We start from the raw sequence: 19,485 nt of genomic DNA on the forward strand, positions 1-19,485 counted from the left end.
CCCCATTGGCGGGGCACAGGCGGGGACCCTGCCGGCGGTCACACCATCAGGATGCTGTACCTTAGCCCTTGGCCATCCCACTCCCCAAGCCATACACACCTGTCCTGTCGTCTCTGCAGTGAGGAGGGAGTAAAAGCAGAGTGCCAGCCCTGTGTCTACTTGTGGGAAACAAGGGCGTATGAGCCCGGCCTGGTCAGGGCCTCCAGCTTCAGCCCGTGGCTGCCTGGCTCCTGGAAAGGGACATGGCCTGGCTGCTGTGGGCCGCTTCCAGGTGTGCGTGGGGAGTGTGATAATCCTGGGCCCTTGTCCATTTGTCACCTACCAGTCACTCTAAAGAAGGGGGACAGGGTGTGTGCTCCTGGCCGAGGACTTCCCTGGGAGGTGTACCTGACATGAATGCCCTGTTCTGGGAACTTGTGGGTGGGAAGCCTGGGGCCTGAAGGACGTCCTTCCACAGCACCCAGCCGGAAACCAGAAAGGAGGTGGCAGGTCTGGTTGAGTTAGTGGCAGCTAAAACGCTCCCAGTCTGTTTATTGGCCACATGAGGTGGTCGTCAGAAGGCTAGTTAGAAGGTAATCTCGGGAACTAGTGTGATAAATGCCCGGAAGCACAAGGGGTTCAACAGCAGTGAACACAGCAAAGTGTGTGGGAAGCAGGGCTCCTGGGCAGAGTCCTGAGCCGCAGTCCTGGCTCCGGCCGTGGGCACACAGCCCCACGCCCGCCGGCTCAGTGGAGCTGGGCATCCAGCTCGTACTTCTCACAGAACTTGTCGGTGAAGGGGATGCAGGTGAGGAACTCACACCACTCGCAGCGGATGGGATAGAAGTAGAAGAGGACCACCAGGCCGGCCAGCAGGCCCAGGAAGACCAGCTGAAAGACGATGATCTGGCAGCGCTTGCGGTACAGGTCAAACCTGCCGAAGCTGATGTAGGGCAGAAAAGCAAAGGAGAGGAAGAGGCCACTGATGAAGCCCGAGATGTGGGCAAAGTTGTCGATCCAGGGCAGCAGGCCGAAGGTGAAAAGGAAGAGCACCACAGCCAGCAGCTTGAAGAAGGCGCGCCAGGGCCGTGCCAGAATCTGCCAGCTCTGGAAGAGCTCCACGAAGAGGCAGGCCAGGATGCCAAACTGCGAGCCGGCAGGGCCCACCTGGGGGTGCAGGTGACCCTGAGCCAGTGGGCGGGAGCTGGCCGCCCACCCCCCTCCCTTGGCCCAGAGTGGATCGGGACAGGAGCCCCAGGCGGGATGGGGCACGGCAGGGACGCGGGTCTGCCGGGCGGCACGTGGGGCGGGCGGCCTTACCTCAGCCCGGTATGGCAGGAAGATGGCGCTAGCCAGGTTACCAGTGACGCCGCTGAGCAGGTAGATGATTGCGATGCGGTGCCAGCCCGCCAGCTTCTCCAGGTCCCGCAGGACGGTCATCTGGAAGCAGACGGACACCAGGCAGTGCAGGACCCTGTGGGGAGGGGGCAGCAAGGAGCGCTGACCAGCCAGTCCTGGGGTCCCGAGGACCCCTCCCCCCCAGCCCCCACAGCCCACGTGGTGTCACTTGCCCAGCGTGCAAGAAGAGGGACAGCCATAGGCGGTAGAACTGGTCAGGCACCTCGGGGTTGAGGAAGGGCAGGAGCCCACACACATCGTCCATGCAATGCACCTGTGCAGAGGGACAGTGAGCGCCCGCCACGGCCGCAGCATGGGGAGGGGCCCTCCCCAGAGGCCTACCTGGGAGCAGAGTGTGGCCTCCTCGTGGAAGTAACCCCTCATGAAGTCACAGTACTCCCGGGAGGTGATCTCACACCTGGAAGGTCAGGCCAGAGCTGGGAGGACTCCCAGGCTCAGGTTTCGGCCCCACTCGCCCACCTTGTTGGCCTGGATAGGTCTGGCCCCTTCCTCACCCCAAGTCCCCCAGGATCCTGGGTCGTTTTGGACTGGATACAGGAGCAGGCCTCAGCCCGAGGGCAACGCTCTGTGCCCAGGACCAGGGCACCCCTACCTGCCCTTGGTGCCAATGCAGCAGGGCCGGCCCGTGATGACACAGTCCATGTGCGGGTGGTTGGTGTGGTTCCCAGCACTGTTTTTGGTGCAGATCTGGGTCACAAATGGGGATGAGTTGGGTCAAGGTCACCCCTAACCTTGGGCCCCACACCATGCTTGGTTGGAGCAGAGATGGACAGGCTCCTAGGGTAGGAGACAGGCCCCTGTTGGCCTCAAGCAGGTCACAAACCCTGGGCCTCAGTTAGGGCATCTGTCAAATTGGCATCATGTCATTTGACTCTTAGGGCTCCACCTGGTTCTACTTAGAGAGGGAGGTTGTAGTGGATGGACCGGGTAGCTGAAGGCCAGGGCAGAGCATCTGAAAATGTGGTGGTCCCTCAGGGGAGACCTCTGGCATCACTGATGGATGAGGTGTGGATTCCTCCCCAATACAGTAAGGTAACTCCCGAACAGCCCCTCCACACCAGCTCACCGGCCACTTGGTGATGTCATCTGGCCACTCGTGGGGGTCCTCAGAAGAAGGCTCATCACACACCCTGCACGAACCCAGGATGTGGTCAGACCCCGCTCTGTGCCCTTGGCTTAGCACCCTCCCGCCCTACTGGGCAATAGGAGAGTGATTATACCTCCCCACCCCCACCCCACTCCCAAGGGAGATAGGGACCAACAGAGGTGGGGGTCGCAGCAGGGCTGACCTGGGATCCTGGTGGCAGACAGAGCCGTAACGCCTCTTTTGGCCAGCAAGGTCTGGGGCACTGGGATGCAGGGGCCACTTCACCCACACTGCCAGCGTGGACTGCGGGAGGACACAGGCTCAGCCCTGGTCAGAGCCCACCATCCCACTGTCTCCCGGAGGCTGGGGTCAGAGACCCTGAGCTCCTCCCTCTGGCTCTACACACCCGCGTGCCCCGCAGCCCCACCATGAATTTGCACTCGGGAAACTGCTCGCATGTTGGGAGATTGTTGTAAGTTCAACAGCATAGCTCTTATTAGCTTGAAAACAGAAACCACCGGTGCCCAAAATTAGGCAACTGGTACACACTGGGAGTTCCACATAAGATGATAAAAACTTGGATGAAACTGTTTAAAATTTAGTGAGAAAAGTAAGGCAATACCACTTACATAAAGTTATGACAGGTGCCCAAAAACAAGATGGAAGTTTTGGGGAAGGCCACACCCAAATTAAAAACATGCAGAATTCCCTGGTGGTGCAGTGGTTAGGACTTGGTACTTTCACTGCCAGGGCCTGGGTTGGATCCCTCGTCCAGAAACTAAGATCCCCCAAGCCCTGCCGGTCAGCCATTTAAAAAAATAATAAAATTAAAGACACACAGTCTGCAGGGGGAGCAGCGGGAGATGGAGGAGGGATGGGATAAGAAGGAAAGGCTGAGGCGAGGGGCCTTGCACAGCCGGCTGGCATCGTGTGCTGAGAACCAGGTTTTTAGGACAACTCAACCAGCTCTGCCTGAAGTCCCAAGGAAACAAACAAGGTGCAGACAAGGGTGCCAACTGAGCTGCGGGCGGATACTCACCGAGCACTCCTCCTCCGAGGTCTGCACACAACCAGACCGGTCGTTACGCACGCAGCAGGCCGAGTGCTTCTCGCGCTCGCGCGCAGCATGGATGAAACTATGCACTTGAGGGTCCTGGCGCATGCACGGTGAGAACTTGGCACCCAGGTGAATGAGGGCCTCCTGCGGGGAGGAGGACAGGCAGCTGCAGCTGGGCCTCGGGGAGCTCAGGGCCCCGCCCCGCCCCGCCCTCCCCTCACCGGGCCCCGCCCCACCCCGCCCTCCCCTCACCGGGCCCCGCCCTGCCCCGCCCTGCCCCGCCCTGCCCTGCCCCGCCCTGCCCCGCCCTGCCCCGCCCTCACCGAGCTGGGCCCGATCCAGAAGTTCTCCTGTTGCACGTACTTGACATTCTCGTAGACTCCACGGTTGCGCAGCACCTGGGAGGTGGAAAGAAAGATAAGACAGAGCTCGGTCGCGCCCCCTCCCGTCAGAGTGGGCGGGAGGGAGTCCAGTCCTCGCAGGGCAGGGCCGGGAGGGCACCCGGCGGGCACTGGGGCTCACCGAGTCTACGGTCTCGTGCTGTGAGAAGCCCACGGGCGCCACGCCATAGATGCACACGGCTAGAATGGTGACGAGCGAGTGCACGAAGGTGAGCCAGTAGGTGAAGAAGGGCCTGCGGGGCAAAGCGTCAGCAGAGGCGCCATCCCCAACCTGGAGCACCCGCGCCCACCTGGAGTCGTGCCTGCCCTAAACCCCTCCCCTCGTGGCCTACCTGTGGTCGTCCATGTCCTCGATCTGGCGTTTGACATAGCTGTCAATTCGCTTGCGGTAAGTGCGGTTGGTTAGCCGGCCCACCATGCCCAGCCCATACGGCCGCTTCTCCCTGGCAAACAACTTGCGCACCGGCATCGCGATGCGCTGGCCCCGCCGCTGCCCCGCCGTGCTCACCACCTCCTGCCGCAGCCGCACCTTGGGCTGCGGGGCCGCTGCACCGCCCTCCTTCTGCTTGCGCCAGCCACGTTCCAGGGGCCTGGGGAGGGGGGCACTGTCACCGCCAGCCCCAGAGCGCCCACACACTGCAGTCCATCCCCGGCGGGGCCAGGACGACCCTCCGAGTCTGTCCTGCTCCCATGTGCGACAGGCTGAAGTCAGCCCCGCCGACCAGAAGCAGAGCGGCCGGAGTCACTCCCGGGATGGCAGGCAGGTGGGGTCAGACCTATATCTGCGAGTATTGACGCCACCTCGTCGCCCACTGGATCCTCTCCAGGCTGTGGGCTCTGGGACGGCCATCCTCTTCCAGGGATGAGCAGCCCAATTTGAATGGTGCCCAGCCCTGGGGGCCCCAAACCTAGTTACCAAGCTGTGTTCCCAGTCCACGAGATGACCCCCTCCGGGGATCCCCTTGGGCCTCATGCCTTTGAGCAACTGCTCCTGACAGCCGGGAGGCGTTTCCCCCACGGAGCTCGCCAGGAGGCACTCACAGCATCAGATGGCTGCGCTCCAGCTCGCTGCGGTCCAGGGCACCGCCCGTGAGGTCCACCTGCTCTGGGGCTCTCTCCCAGTCTTTAAGCGCTGCCTCCGATGGGGACTCGAACACCTCGTCTGGGTAAGTGGACAGCTCCTCGTGGAGGACACCTTCCTGAGCAAATACGCACGGTCAGCGTGGGAAGCTCAGGCAGAGGGGTCAGGGTGATGGCGCCAGGCTCTTACCCGGGCAAAGAAGGACGTGTCCAGCTCATCAGGGAAGTCAGCTGTGTCCTCTTCCAGGAAGCTGGCAGGAGTGAAGCTTCGGCGCTGGGCGCGGCGTAACGTGCCATCCCTAACCGAGCGACCCTGCCAGCAAGGGAGTAAGCACGCGGTTCCATGCAACCAACCCGCCCCCAAACCCTACCTGGGCCCCTGCACCCACCTTCACCAGCGCAGCAGCTGCCCGGAAGCTCATCTTGGCCACCGACTCGCGCTTGCGCCGCCGCGGGAGCCGGTTGAAACCGGAGCGGGAGCTGGAGAAGGAGCAGAGGGAGGCGGCACCCGGCGTGACGGGCGTGTGCGGGGCGCTCGGGCCGTCGGCGGCATCATCCGCCAAGCGGAAGGCCCGGCCCCGGGCCAGGGGGTCTATGATCTGGAGGAGGGGAGGAGATGCCGGAGTTGGGGCTGGGTCTGGCCAAGGGGTCTCCTTCCCCACCCTGGACCCCACTGTGGAGAACACAGCTGCTGCTCAACCCCCCACCCAGCGGGCCCCTGGACAGCTGAGTGGGTTTGGCCCGAGCCCAGTGCGCCCAGGGCCCCCTCTCCACCTGTGTTTGTGTTACAGTGCTGTCCATCCCAGGATGCTCCGCGTCCAGACTCTGGCCAAGGTTCAGTCCCAGGTCCCTGTCCTCCCTCAGGAGCCCCTCACCCCAGAGAGCATCTTAGGAGCCTTTACAGGAGCAGCCGACCACCATCTGAATCCAGGAGCTCCCAGGGACCGCCTTTGTTCTGGCTGACTGTGTCCCCGGCCCTGCCCAGAGGAGCTGCGTGAGGGACCCATGGGAGGGCGTACCTTCTGCATGCCCAGCTGGCACGGCCCCACGTACAGAGGAGGCGGCGTCTCGGTGCTGGTCAGCGACACATTGTCCTGGCTGGGCAGGTCTAGCTCCCGGATGACCTGGGGCTTCAGCTTCCCGTAGCGCTGGCTGCAGTGGCGGATGCTCTTGCGCTGCCACTTCTGGGTGCTGTCACTGTCCTTGCTCACTCCAAACCAGTCGGCCGTGCCCCTGCCAGGGGAGGGGGTCAGCGAGGTCGCCCGGCTGTCCCCGCCCCCGGCCCGGGCCTCAGAGGCGCTCCCCCTGGGCATGCCTGCCGCAGGCCTCCAGACCCTCCAGGGTCCCAGATGGGCTGTGGCTGATCAAGGGGAGAAGAGGGTTCCAGCCCTGGCCACCCCCGCACAGTCAGCCAACTCCAGACTGCCACCAGTACCAGAGACAGCAGGCCTGGGTGAAACGGGTGAGTGTTTCACACATGCCCTCACGCCATCCTTGAGGCTGGACAGAGGTCAGAGTTCAGCCAGACGGAGCGTGGCCACAAGCAGCAGCTGGGCTGGCACATGGTAGGACCCAGGAAGCGGGTGCGGCAGCCTGCGGCGGGCTGCCCACAGCCCTCGGACATGCAAGCAGAAACGCTGCTGCACCTGCCGTCAGGAGCCCTGGGGACACCAGCAACACCGCCAGCTCCGGGAGCCCACAAGCCATGCTCACACTCGCGGATGCCAACACACGCCTGCCCTGCCCACGGTACCTGAGCAGGGACCGAGAGAGACAGGCGCTGCGGGAGGGCCCTGCGGGCAGCAGGGGGCCCAACGGGGGCAGAGTGTGGACGCACAGAGAGCACACCCGGTGGCTGTCTGGGGCCAGAGCGTTGGGTGGGGAGACAGAGAGGAGAGAGCAGGTGCTGGGGGCAGAGAAAGGCGCAGGCGACGGCAGCCGGCCCCAGAGCAGGGGAGCGGGGATGCAGGGGCAAGATCAAGAAGGCCCCCGGCCCACTCCCAGCCCCGGGCCTGAAGGGACCCTGTGTGCTGCCTCTGCCTCAGGGCCCCGCCTGCCCCAAGCAGCCAGGACAGCCCAGTACCTGCGGATGGTCTGCGTGATGGACATCTGGCGCTGCAGCGCCGGCCGCCGGGGCTCCTGGTGGGGTGAAGGGACGCGGGTGGGTTCGGCCGGCATGCTCACGCTCCGCAGGAATGCCTGGCGTCTCAAGGGCTGGGCAACGGGGTCCTGGTGAGGGCGCTGGACGGGCTGGACCTGCAGCCCCCGCTGCCCCGGGCCTACCTGCAGGAAGCTGGGCTCCTCTGCTGCTGGGGGCACCACGGCCGGGATGTCCAGTTTCAGCCACGGCGGTTTCTTGTGCTGCAGGCTGCTGCTGCTGTCCCTGCGGGCCTCGCCCATGGTTCAGGCAGACCAGGCGGGCCTGGGGGCATGGTGTGTTACTCAGTAACAGTGTGAGAGGAAATGCCGCTGGCCCAGGGGTTAGGACACAGCAGTTTAATACCGCCATGGGCCTGGGTTCAATCTCAGGTCAGGGAACGGAGATCCCAAAGCCATGCGGCACGGTCAAAATACAACACGGACAGGTCTCTGCGGTTCCGCAGGCCCAGGCCCGGGAGGAGGGAGGGTCAGTGATAAACAGAAGAGATGGCCCCAGCACAGCTCAGCACCCACGGGCTCACTGCCTGTCTCTACATCTCAAGACATGGCCAGGCACACACTGGGTCCCCAGACGATACACATTCATGTGACAGACAGTTCAGGACCCACTATGAGCCAGTTACAGGTGCTCAGGACTCATTGGTGGAGAAACAAATCCAAAACAAAGTTCCTATTTTGTGCTGGAGCAGAAGTCCAGACAGACAGGAAGCCCACGTGGATATACACTGTGCTAAAGGTTGCAAAGTATGACGGGGATAAAACGGCACATGACAGCTGCCTGCCCGGGAAGGCTGTGAAGCAGAGCCTTTTACTCTGACGTAAGAAGAAGCCTTACATCAGAGTAAAGACTCTCAGCGTGATCCAGAGAGCACAGCCACAGGCAGGCTGCTGCCCACACAGGGGATGGCCGGGGCAGAAGCACGAGGAAGCGCAGGGGCTGAGGAGCCAGCCTGGTCTGTACACAGGGCGAATCCCAGAGTGGCCTTCAGTATCCTAGCCACCATGACAGCTGCTCCAGAGACGGAAGGCCCACTATGTCCACGACAGGGTGCAGGGGCCCTCCCTCTCTCTGAGGAGGGACCACATGGTTTCCCAGAGGCCGAGGGTTCCGACAGCCAGGTGCTTGAGTGCGTGCCAAGCTGCTTTGGTGTCTGACTCTTTGTGACCCTGCGGACTGTAAGGTGCCAGGTTCCTCTTTCCATGGGATTCTCCAGGCATACTGTGGGTTGCTGTGCCCTCCTCTTGGGAATCTTCCCAACCCGGGGACTGAACCCACGCCTCTTAAATCTCCTTCACTGGCAGGGGGGTTCTTTACCACTAGCACCAGCTGGGAAGTCCCGGGACCTCCTGAAAACCACCTAGTGGAAGCGCTGCTGTCACCACCAGGGGGCGCCACACACCAAGAAACGTCTGCAAAGCAGTTCCCTGTGGGGCGCAGACCGTACAGAATATGCACAAGGCAGGAGGCCGGGGTTCGAACCCTGGGTGGGGAAGGTCCCCTGGAGAAGGAAACGGCTACCCACTTCAGTCTTCTTGCCTGGAGAATTTTTCTATCGACAGAGGAACCTGGCAGGCTACAGTCCCTGGAGTTGCAAAGGATCAGACACGACTGAGCGACTAACACTTGGACTTACTTGCGCTTTGCTCAGCGCCACCCTAAGCCCCTACGAAGAGCAAAACTAGTGGAGATGATGGAACTCCAGCTGAGCTATTTCAAACCCTAAAAAATGATGCCGTTAAAGTGCTGTGCTCAATATGCCAACAAATTTGGAAAACTCAGCAGTGGCCAAGGACTGGAAAAGGTCAGCTTTCATTCCAATCCCAAAGAAAGGCAGTGCCAAAGAATGTTCCAAGTGAAAGTCCCTCAGTCGTGTCCAACTCTTTGTGACCCCATGAACTATACAATCCATGGAAATCTCTAGGCCAGAATACTGGAGTGGGTAGTCTTTCCCTTCTCCAGGAGATCCTCCCAACCCAGGGATCAAACCCAGTTCTTCCGCATTGCAGGGATATTGTTTACCAGCTGAGCCACAAGGTAAGCCCAAGAATATTGGAGTGGGTAGCCTATCCCTTCTCCAGTGGATCTCCCTGACCTAGGAATCAAACCAGGGTCTACTGCATTGCAGACAGATTCTTTACCAACTGAGCTAACTACCTCACAACTGCACTCATTTCACATGCTAGCAAAGTAATGCTCAAAATTCTCCAAGATAGGCTTCAACAGTACATGAACCAAGAACTTACAGATGTTCAAGCTGGATTTAGAAAAGGCAGAGGAAATAGAGAGCAAATTGCCAACACCCTCTGGATCACTGAAAAAGCAAGAGAGTTCCAGAAAAACATCTACTTCTGCTTTATTGACTACGCCAAAGCCTTTGACTGTGTGGATCACCACAAACTGTGGAAAATTCTTCAAGTGATGGAAATACCAGACTACCTTACCTGCCTCCTGAGAAATCTGTATGCAGGTCAAGAAGCAACAGTTAGAACTGGACGTGGAACAACAGACTGGTTCCAAATTGGGAAAGGAGTACGTCAAGGCTGTATATTGTCACCCTGGTTATTTAACTTATATGCATAGTACATCATGCAAAATGCCAAGCTGGATGAATCACAAGTTGGAATCAAAATTGCTGAGAGAAATATTAATAACCTCAGATATGCAGATGACACCATCCTTATGGCAGAAAGCCAAGAGGAACTAAAGAGCCTCTTGATGAAAGTGAAAGAAGACGGTGAAAAAGTTGGCTTAAAACTCAATATTCAAAAAACAAACATCATGGCATCTGGTCCCATCACTTCATGGCAAATAGATGGAGGAAACAATGGAAACAGTTACAGACTTTCTTTTCTTGGGCTCCAAAATCACTGCAGATGGTGACTGCAGCCATGAAATTAAAAGATGCTTGCTCCTTGGAAGAAAAGCTATGACAAACCTAGACAGCATATTAAAAAGCAGACACTACTTTGCTGACAAAGATCCATCTAGTCAAAGCTATGGTTTTTCCAGTAGTCATGTGTGGATGTGAGAGTTGGACCATAAAGAAAGCTGAATGCCGAAGAACTGATGCTTTTGAACTGTCATGTTGGAGAAGACTCTTGAGAGCCCCTTGGACAGCAAGGAGATCCAACCAGTCCATCCTAAAGGAAATCAGTCCTGAATATTCACTGGAAAGACTGATGCTGAAGCTGAACTTTGGCCACCTGATGTGAAGAACTGACTCAGAAAAGACCCTGATGCTGGGAAAGATTGAAGGCAGGAGGAGAAGGGGATGACAGAGGATGAGATGGTTGGAAGGCATCACCGATTCAATGGACATGAGTTTGAACAAGCTCCAGGAGTTGGTGGAGGACAGGGAAGCCTGGCATGCTGCAGTTCAAGGGGTCGCAAAGAGTCGGACATGACTGAGAGACTGAACTGAACTGAGCCTAAGCTCCATTCCCCTGGGCACAGGGGCAGGGCCCAGGACCCAGCACTGAGGGGTTGATGTGGTCCACCCCAGCCCAGCCATGGGACCATGAGGCAGCAGCCACATAAGCAGGGCTCCTTGGCACTTACTTCCCTCTTCACAAAACAGCACTTTTCCAGCAAGTCTGCTTCCCTGGCCCCAGAGAAGAACCACAGGGCCTGGAAACACTCTACACATGGACATCACCAGGTGGGAAACATCAAAATCAAACTGATTATGTTCTTTGCAGCCAAAGACAGAGAAGCTCTATATAGTCAGCAAAAACAAGACCTGGAACTGACTGTGGCTCAGACCATGAGCTCCTTATTGCAAAATCCAGGCTGAAATTAAAGAAAGCAGGGAAAACCACTAGGCCATTCAAATATGACATAAATCAAATCACTTATGATTAAACAGTGGAAGTGACAAACAGATTCAAGGGATTATATCTGATAGACAGATTGCCTGAAGAACTATGGACAGAGGTTCATAACATTGTACAGAAGGTTGTAATCAAAACCATCCCCCCAAAAAAGTAATGCATGAAGGCAAAGTGGTTGTCTGAGGAAAGTATATAGAAAAAATAGCTAAGCAAAGAAAAGAGTGAAAGACAAGCAAGACAGGGAAAGATATACCCACCAGAATGCAGACCTCCAAAGAACAGCAAGGAGAGATAAGAAAGCAATGCAAAAAAAAAGAGGATAACAGTAGAATGGGACAGACTAGAGATCACTCCAAGAAAACTGGAGATATCAAGAGGACATTTCATACAAGGATGGGAACACTAAAAGAGAGAAATGATAAGGACCTAACAGAAGAAGAGATTAAGAAGAGGTGGCAAGAATACACAGAAGAGCTGTACAAAAAAGGTCTTGGTGACCCAGATAATCATGATGGTGTGGTCACTCACCTACAGCCAGACATCTTGGAATGTGAAGTCAAGCGGGCTTAAGGGAGCACCAGTACCAACAAAGCTAGTGGAGGTGATGGAATTCCAGCTGAGCTATTTAAAATCCTCAAAGATGATGCTATGAAAGTGTACCACACAATATGCCAGCAAATTTGGAAAACTGAGCAGTGGCCACAGGACCAGAAAAGGTCAGTTTTCATTCCAATCCCAAAGAAGAGCAATGCCCAAGAAGGTTCAAATTACCATACAATTGGCTCATTTTGCATGATAGCAAGGTAATACTCAAAATCCTTCAAGCTAGGCTTCAACAGTATGGGAACTTCCAGATGTACAAGATGGATTTTAAAAAGGCAGAGGAACCAGAAATCAAATTGCCAACACCCATTGGATCATAGAGAAAGCAAGGGAACCCCAGAAAAACATCTACTTCTGTTTCACTGACTTCGCTAAAGCCTTTGTGTGGATCACAACAAACTGGAAAATTCTTAAGAGAAGGGAATACCAGACCACCTTACCTGCCTCCTGAGAAATCTGTATGCAGGTCAAGTGGCAACAGAACTGGGCATGGAACAACAGTCTGATTCAAAACTGGGAAAGAAGAACATCAAGGTTGCATACTGTCACCCTGCTAATTTAACTTATACGCAGAGTATATCATGCAAAATGCTGGGCTGGATGAATCACAAGCTGGAATCAAGATTGCCAGGAGAAATATCAATAACCTCAGATATGCAGATGACACCATTCTTATGGCAGAAAGCCAAGAAGAACTAAAGAGCTTCTTGATGAAGGTGAAAGATGAGAGTGAAAAAGCTGACTTAAAATTCAACATTCAAAAAAGTAAGATCATGGCATCCAGTCCCATCACTTCATGGCAAACAGAAGGGGGAAAAGTGGAAATAGTGACAGACTTTATTTACTTGGGCTCCAAAATCACTGTGGACAGTGACTGCAGCTGCGAAATTAAAAGATGCTTGCTCCTTGGAAGGAAAGCTATGACCAACCTAGACAGCATATTAAAAATCAGAGACGTCACTTTGCCAACAAAGGTCCGTCTAGTCAAAGCTATGGTTTTTCCAGTGGTCATGTATGGATGTGAGAGTTGGACCATAAAGAAGCTTGAGCACTAAAGAATTGATGCTTTTGAATTGTGGTGTTGGAGAAGTCTCTTGAGAGTCCCTTGAACTACAAGGAGAAGCAACTGGTCCATCCCAAAGGAAATCAGTCCTGAATATTCATTGGAAGGACAGATGCTGAAGCTGAAGCTCCAATACTTTGGCCACCTGAAGGGAAGAGCCGACTCACTGAAAAAGACCCTGATGCTGGGAAAGACTGAAGGAAATAGGAGAAGCGGGTGACAGAGGATGAGACAGCTGGATGGTATCATTGACTCAATAGACACGAATTTGAGCAAACTCCAGGAGACAGTGAAGGACAGGGAGGCCTGGCATGCTGCAGTCACAAAGAGTCATGACTTAGCAACTCAGCAACAACAACAAGCAGAGAGCGTCCTCGTGCAGCGAGGCCACGGGGAGTAGGGGCGTTGTGGAGACTCTCACTTTCTCAGCCTCTCAAAGCACCCCAGACCCTGACAGATTCTGACCTGTGGGGCCTGCAGCTCATGCACCAACATCACGAGACACAGCCTCTACTTCTGAGCCTCCCCCTCAACTGCCTGGAGAGACACAGAGAGGAGACTACACATAGCAAAACTGAGGCCTAGGAAGGGATGCTGGCCTTGCCCAAGGTCACATAACTAGAGATGCAGCTGCTACTGGCTCTGCACAGACCAGGGGAGGGACCCTGCTCGGAGCCTCCACCAGCTCGCTATGGACCTGAAGGCAGGTCTGACATGAAGGCATCTTAACTGAGAACTGAGTTCCTCTGGGGTCTGAACCAGGAGACCAACTCCCAACGTCCAACTCACACCACCACCCAGCCCAGAGTTGCACGGCTGTGGCAAAGCAGGCCACAAGTCAGCGTCCTGGGAGGCAGCGTCCTCGTCATCCACCAGCCCCCCTCCACAGATCCGGGAGACTGTGAGCTGCCCTGTGGGCAGGACACTGGTCTTGAGCACCAGTGATGGAATCTCAGACAGTACTAGGACGTTGGGAAGACAGAAGGAGCTCAGAAGCTGCAGGGCTGGGACGATACCCTGGGTCACCTTCTGAGCCGTGACTGGGCCGGGGCTGCCAGCTGGAGACCCGGGCAATCGGACCGCTCAGATGGTGCTGCGCCCCTGGGGCCTTGTGAGGAGGGGCCAGATAGGACAGGACCCCTCAGCATTTCAAGAGGAAGCCCTGTACCATCAGCCTGGCCCCGCCACCCTACCCCACAGCTCACATAGCCTCATACGCTCCTGGTGAGGCTACTGTGAGGTTCAGAGAGGAACCCGCAGGCGGCGTGCTGGAGACTGACCCCTGCAGAAGCTTCCACACACACACCCAGAACGTCTAGGTGCCACAAGATGGTCCTCCACTCAGGAGAGTCAGAAGCCCCTGCCCGCTGACGGGCGCGCACCACCACCCACACCTGTGACCCTCCAAGGCCCCTCCTCACAGCCAGCTCCCCCAGGACACACATTCTGCCCATGGGGGTCACCCTGCCAGGGCCTGGATCCCCCTGGCTAGGTCGGGAGCACAGCCACACATGTGCTTCCCATCCTGCCACACCAGACCCACAGTGCCCAGGGCAGGCCTGCTCCAGAGCCACGGCTCAGTGGCCACCGGGCATCTCAGAGTGTGGGCTAACAGGGGCCAGGCCCCATGAGGTGGGGTGACGGGATATGGAGTGACGGGATATTCCTAAAGATCCCCCTTCACTGGGGTCTGGGAGGAGGTGGGAGGGGGCGGGGGGCACAGAGAGGAGCCAGGCACCCCCTGCCCCCACCAGCCAGGGCCAGCGGACACAGGAGCCTCTCACGAGGAAGACTCCAGCTCCCTCCTGGACACACAGACCTCCAGGTGCCCAATCCCACCCCCAGCACCCGCCGCATCTGGGGCCGAGGCTGGACGGTGCTCCGGATGCCACACGGCTCCATGCCCCCGGAGCTGCGGGTTCCCGGCCTGACCCCCCCTATGTGATCCGTACCCCCCGCCCCCCTCAACCCATGCCGAACTCTGGACCTCAAGCGGGTGGGGTTCACAGGCAGGGTTGGGAGTGGCTCCAGAGTGGGCCCCAAGGGTGTGGGGGAGGGACAGGCCCAGGCCGGACAAAGAGTCTGGGCTGGAAGGGGGCACAGCACCCGCCCAGAGGAGACAGTGGCTCAGTGTCTGGGTCTCCCTGGGCACACAGGGGGCTCTTGTTCCTAGACGGCCCCTGGGGGGGAGGGGTCTCCCAACAGCACCCCTGTCTGCAGCCCCCAGCACAGGGAGAGACCTCAGCCCAGGGAGGGCCTGCCTGCCACGGTCACGGCATCTGACTCACACCAGCGACACTCACGGCCGCACCCTCGGGCCCAGACCCACCAGGGACTCCCAGACAGGCCAAAGGAAGCGCGGGGAGGGACGGCACATCAACAGCAGCTCAGGAGCACGAGGTGATGCTTGGGGGGCTGGGGGCCACCACAAGGGCCACTGTAAGCAGGAACCAGCAAGGCAGAGGGCTAGCGGGAGGGGGCAGGCCCCCAAGGAGCAGCTGCAGCTGTTCTGGCAATGACCCCTGGAGGTCCTGGGCAGGGGCCCGGGAGGGCCCGGGAAGTAGGAGACAGAGTGGGAGCCTGGCCTGAGACAGGGTCCTGACCCAGCTCCCTCTGCTACCTGTAACCCTGAGCGAGCCTGAACCTTCCCCTCTCAAATCCAGATGCCACAGCAGAGCCTGGGACACACAAGTGCTCAAGAAGCAGCAGATTCAGAAACGGCTCTGCCTGCCAGTGCAGGAGACAAGGGTTCGATCCCTGACCCGGGAAGACCACACATGCCGTGGAGCAATTAAGTCCACATGCCGCAGCTTCTGAAGAGTCCATGCTCCACAAGAACAGTAGGCACCGCAGTGAGAAGCCCGTGCACGTCGATAGGAGAGTGCCCCCGCCGGCCGCGACTAGTGAAGAGCCCACGCGGCAACACAGGCAAAGATAAGCAAACAAATATAAGTATTTTTTAAAAAAACACACTGGACCTAAAAAAAATATAACACTCTAAGTCATCTATGAAAGTGAAAGTGAAGTCGTGTCCGACTCTGCGACCCCATGGACTGTAGCCCACCAGGCTCCTCTGTCCATGGGATTTTCCAGGCAGGAGTACTGGAGTGGGTTGCCATTTCCTCCTCCAGGGGATATTCCCAACCCAGGGATCAAACCCGGGTCTCCCACATTGCGGGCTGACGCTTTACCCTCTGGGCCACCAGGGAAGCCCTTAAGTTATCTGTACTTCAACTAAAAAAGAAAGAAAGGAGAAGGTTAGTGACGCCTGCCGGCTGTGGGGAGCTCCCTGAGGAGAGCCCAAGAGCAGAGCGTATCAGAGCGTGTGGCGTGGGACAACCTGGGTGACACCCTTCAGAGGGGCTTGGTTTGGAAAGGTGTAGCCAAGAAGCCAGAGGAGATGGGGAGAGGTTCTTGCCCACCCAGGCCTGGACAGGCCACAGCTGGATTAAAGCTGGAGCCTTTGCTTCTGCACTGAGGCCTGCCCTGCACGCCTGGAGGACAACGCTGACCAGGGGCATCTGGAGGCCAAGCGGGTGGCCTGGCCTCGGGACCAGAACCACAAGCTTGGGGCTGACCCTGCCCCAGGGACCACCAGTCACCAAGGTCAGCTGCAGCAAATGGCCCCACCCCAGGACACCCGCCCCGACGTGACCCCAGGACACCCGCCCCGACGTGACCCCAGCTCACCAGAGTGTGGTCCCAGGAGAAGCCAGCTCCTCTGACCTCCCACTGTGAGCCCTGATCTTTGACCCTCAGTCTTCCGTTTGACCCAGAGTCTGATGCCCAGACCCAGGTCTCCCTTGGGAGTTTTGACTTTGGTCCTCCACCACGTGCTACGCTGGCAAAGCGGAAATGAGCCAGCTCCCCTGAGCCTCTTGACCTCGTCTGTTTACGGCATCTTGTTGGGAATGACCCTGGGCAGGCCCTCACGCTCCTCACCCCCAGCCAGTGACCCTCCACTTTTCTGTGGAAGATATGAAGCTCAGAAGGGAGCAGGGCAGACCTGAGACCTGGCCCTTGGCTTGCTCGGTGCCCTGTGCCATCTCTAGGAGGAAAACGGATCCCTGCGCCCCAGGCACCCATACCAGCTGTCACTCCAGATGAACCTGTAGGGCACCAGCCAGAACCACAGGAGACTCCCTGCTTTAGAAAGCCCTGAAAGGACTGCCCTGCGAGGGTGATGTAGGAAAGGGGGCATGGCCCTATGACCAGGCGCTGCCCAAAGGCTCGGCAGACACAGATGGCCCAGGGGTCACTGGTCACCAATTAAAGCCTGTGACCCAGCTGGGCCTAACAGGGCAGACACACCCTGGGATCGGGAAGCACCAGGCTCAGAAAGGTCAGGGGACCCGTGCCACACGGCCAGCTCCAGGTAGGGCAGGGACTTCGCGCTATAACAGGTTCTGGGTGTGACAATCTGGGATCTAACTGAACCTCGGGAGTCAGGTTGCAAACCTGCCTCAAGCTGTGGAGTGGAAAGACCCATACCCCATCAACAGGCCTGGACAGAGGACAGACGAGCAGCCTGTCACCAGTCAGAAGCCCCAGAAGTGCTCCTGACCAGCCCCACAACGTGCTCCCAGTGCCCACACAGCCTTGGGCTCAGCGGCCCTGCCCAGGACACTGCGGCTGGGGGACAGCACCCTCGAGGCCACCAGAGGGGACGCCACCCCCTGAACTGTACTACTGGAACAGAAAAGGCTTCAGCCAGCAGAAGCCTGGCACACCTGCCTCAAACCTGACTCTGGCTAGCCCTGCTGACCTGTCACAACCCCTGCAGGGGTCCTCTGCATCCAGCTTACAGATCAGGAAACTGAGGCTCAGAGAGGCCGGTCACCACCTGCGGTCACCCAGCCTCCAGGCAGTTCAAAGCCTTGGACCATATCTGCCCAGGAGCTGGGGAGGGGGCCATGCCCCCCCGGGGAGGGCAGACCATCTGGGATCCTCAGGCTGGGGAGGGCCAACAGCCCCTCTGAGACTCCCATGCCACCCGGAGCATCTCAACTCAGGGAGGAGGGAGCCACCCTCACACACCCAACCCAGAAAAAGGCAGCCGCTAAGGAATCCAATCCTTGGGCTGAAAGTAGATCCTGTCACAGGAACCGGAGCTGGGGAGGGGTGGGCAGGCAGGGGGAGCCCCTCATAGCTGGGGAGACGAGCTACAGGAAGTGCCCTGAGCAACAGCTTGAGTCCAGAGACCCTGAGGGGGGCCCTGGAAGGGGGGATCACGACCTGGGTGATCCCTCTGAACCATGCGGTCCCCTGGACTATGCACTGCCAAGGGCAACGGTTTGCCGGCTGTCCCGCGAATGTTGGACAGGGAACACTTGCACTGCAGTGCTCCAGGTCTGGGCCCTCGGTGAGCGCTCTGGGAGGGAGCCTGGGGCCCTGGCACCTTTCATCCAGGGTCACCCCACTACGAGCCCTACTAAGTAGCCCCTGCTTTTCTCAAGGAAAAGGACCCACCCAGCTTGCCCAAAATAACCCGGTGGCAGGGGCTCAGCCTCAGGGAGCCCTTGGGCCCCGGCCACCTGCTAGGTCATCCTAACCTCTGGGTGGGGGCTAAGGGGGCTGGGGTTGGCCCCACCAGAGTGGGGATAACCCAGCATCTAGTTGGGCCAAACCTGAAAAGCCAGTTTCATCCTTGAATCTCGTCTGCCAGGAAGTCCCCAGTGGGGGTTGGGGGACCTTTCCCAGTACAGGGCTAGGGCCTCCAGATCCAGACCTCGCTCACCCGGATACACAGACACACACCCCCAAACTGTGCCCCCGCGAAGAGGATCTCTGGTCAGGGACAGGTGGGCCCCCAGCAGGGTGGGCAGCCAGGCCCCCCAACCCAGGGTCCTGAGCACCTGGGGTCCAGCCATCTCCCCAGCCAGGAGAAGGCCTGCTTCCAGGCATCAGATAGTGGCTGCAGGCTCAAGCCCTGGCCTGCTCCTCTTGGCCACTGCGCACACGTACGGAAGATGCCCCGCAGCCTCCAGTGTCAAGAGGCAGGATTGTGAAGCTGAAGGTGGGTCAGTCCCTCCCCACACCCCCAGTTTCACAGCTACTGCTATTGCGGAAGTTATTCCCATCCCGAGGGAGGACGGCTGGGACGATCCGCAGAAGTCCTACCCAGAAGTCCCACCCTCCAAGTTGGAGTTTCGACTTGAGACACCACCCACTGGTGGAGGCCGGGCAGGAAAGCGTAAAGGGCGGGGGGAGGGTACAGCCCAGAGGTGCCTGGGGACACCCCGGACCCCGAGCCCTCCCGCTGCCCGGACCCTCAGCTGTCGGGCGGGGGCTGGAGCCGAGCTGTCCGGCCGGGTCAGGCCGCCGGCTGGACGCGCTAATTCGGCCACAGGCTATTTTTGCAGCCCGCCGAGTTAGGAATCCGGGGTTGGACCGCCTCCGCCTCGCGCAGCTCGGGAAACTCCGGAAAGGAAAGTCCGGCCGTCTCGGGCGGAGACTCCTCGAAGCCGGGACGCGGCTAGCCTCCCGCCGCTCTGAGAGGCTCCGGCGGCGGAGGGCTGGGAACCTGCCCCGGCGCGGCGGGCGCCGTCTCGGGACCCACCCGGCCCGCGCCCCGCGTGCAGCCCCGCCCGGCGCGCTCACTCACCGCTGCCGCCAGCGCCGGGGGTCCCGGGGGTCCTGAGGGCTGTGGGGAGGGGCAGCCGCCGCCGGCCCGAGGGCGCCCGCGCCGAGTCCCCGCCCGCCCGTCCGGCCCGCCCGTCCGCCGGGGAATGCCATGGAGCGAGGGGCGTGCGCGCCGGGGGCGGGCCCGGCTGAAGGGGGCGGCCGCGTGACTCAGGGCTCAGGA

General features: G+C 58.8%; 1 protein-coding gene across 4 annotated transcripts; it reads right to left on the reverse strand.

Moving 5' to 3' along the window:
• Positions 1-492: 492 nt before the first annotated feature.
• On the reverse strand, positions 493-19,432 carry RHBDF1 (rhomboid 5 homolog 1). 4 transcript variants are annotated; one of them, XM_065923886.1, is made up of 18 exons: positions 19,285-19,432; positions 7,307-7,445; positions 7,107-7,162; positions 6,043-6,256; positions 5,413-5,622; positions 5,214-5,336; positions 4,985-5,142; positions 4,276-4,533; positions 4,065-4,176; positions 3,866-3,940; positions 3,525-3,686; positions 2,688-2,788; positions 2,465-2,528; positions 1,991-2,085; positions 1,720-1,795; positions 1,551-1,651; positions 1,300-1,453; positions 493-1,146 (listed from the first exon to the last, which is right to left on the reverse strand). In XM_065923886.1, the coding sequence occupies exons 2-18, from the start codon at positions 7,421-7,423 to the stop codon at positions 727-729; spliced, it is 2,496 nt and encodes an 831-aa protein (XP_065779958.1). In that variant the 5' UTR covers positions 7,424-7,445; positions 19,285-19,432; the 3' UTR covers positions 493-726. The 4 variants fall into 4 exon arrangements, with proteins under 4 accessions (XP_065779958.1, XP_065779957.1, XP_065779956.1 ...); XM_065923885.1 differs by having other exon boundaries at positions 7,107-7,237; XM_065923884.1 differs by having other exon boundaries at positions 7,107-7,445.
• Between the last annotated feature and the right edge of the window lie 53 nt (positions 19,433-19,485).

This window comes from Muntiacus reevesi, chromosome 2 (genome assembly GCF_963930625.1).
Source record: "Muntiacus reevesi chromosome 2, mMunRee1.1, whole genome shotgun sequence".
Taxonomy (NCBI): Eukaryota; Metazoa; Chordata; class Mammalia; order Artiodactyla; family Cervidae; genus Muntiacus; species Muntiacus reevesi.

Coding starts and splice junctions, on each gene's coding strand:
- RHBDF1 (XM_065923884.1), bottom strand. CDS start 7,423: ATGGGCGAGGCCCGCAGGGACAGCAGCAGCAGCCTGCAGCACAAGAAA. Junction 5,623..6,042: donor GCCAGCTGGGCATGCAGAAG/GTACGCCCTCCC, acceptor CCCCTCCTCCAG/ATCATAGACCCCCTGGCCCG. Junction 2,529..2,687: donor GTCTGCCACCAGGATCCCAG/GTCAGCCCTGCT, acceptor GGGTTCGTGCAG/GGTGTGTGATGAGCCTTCTT.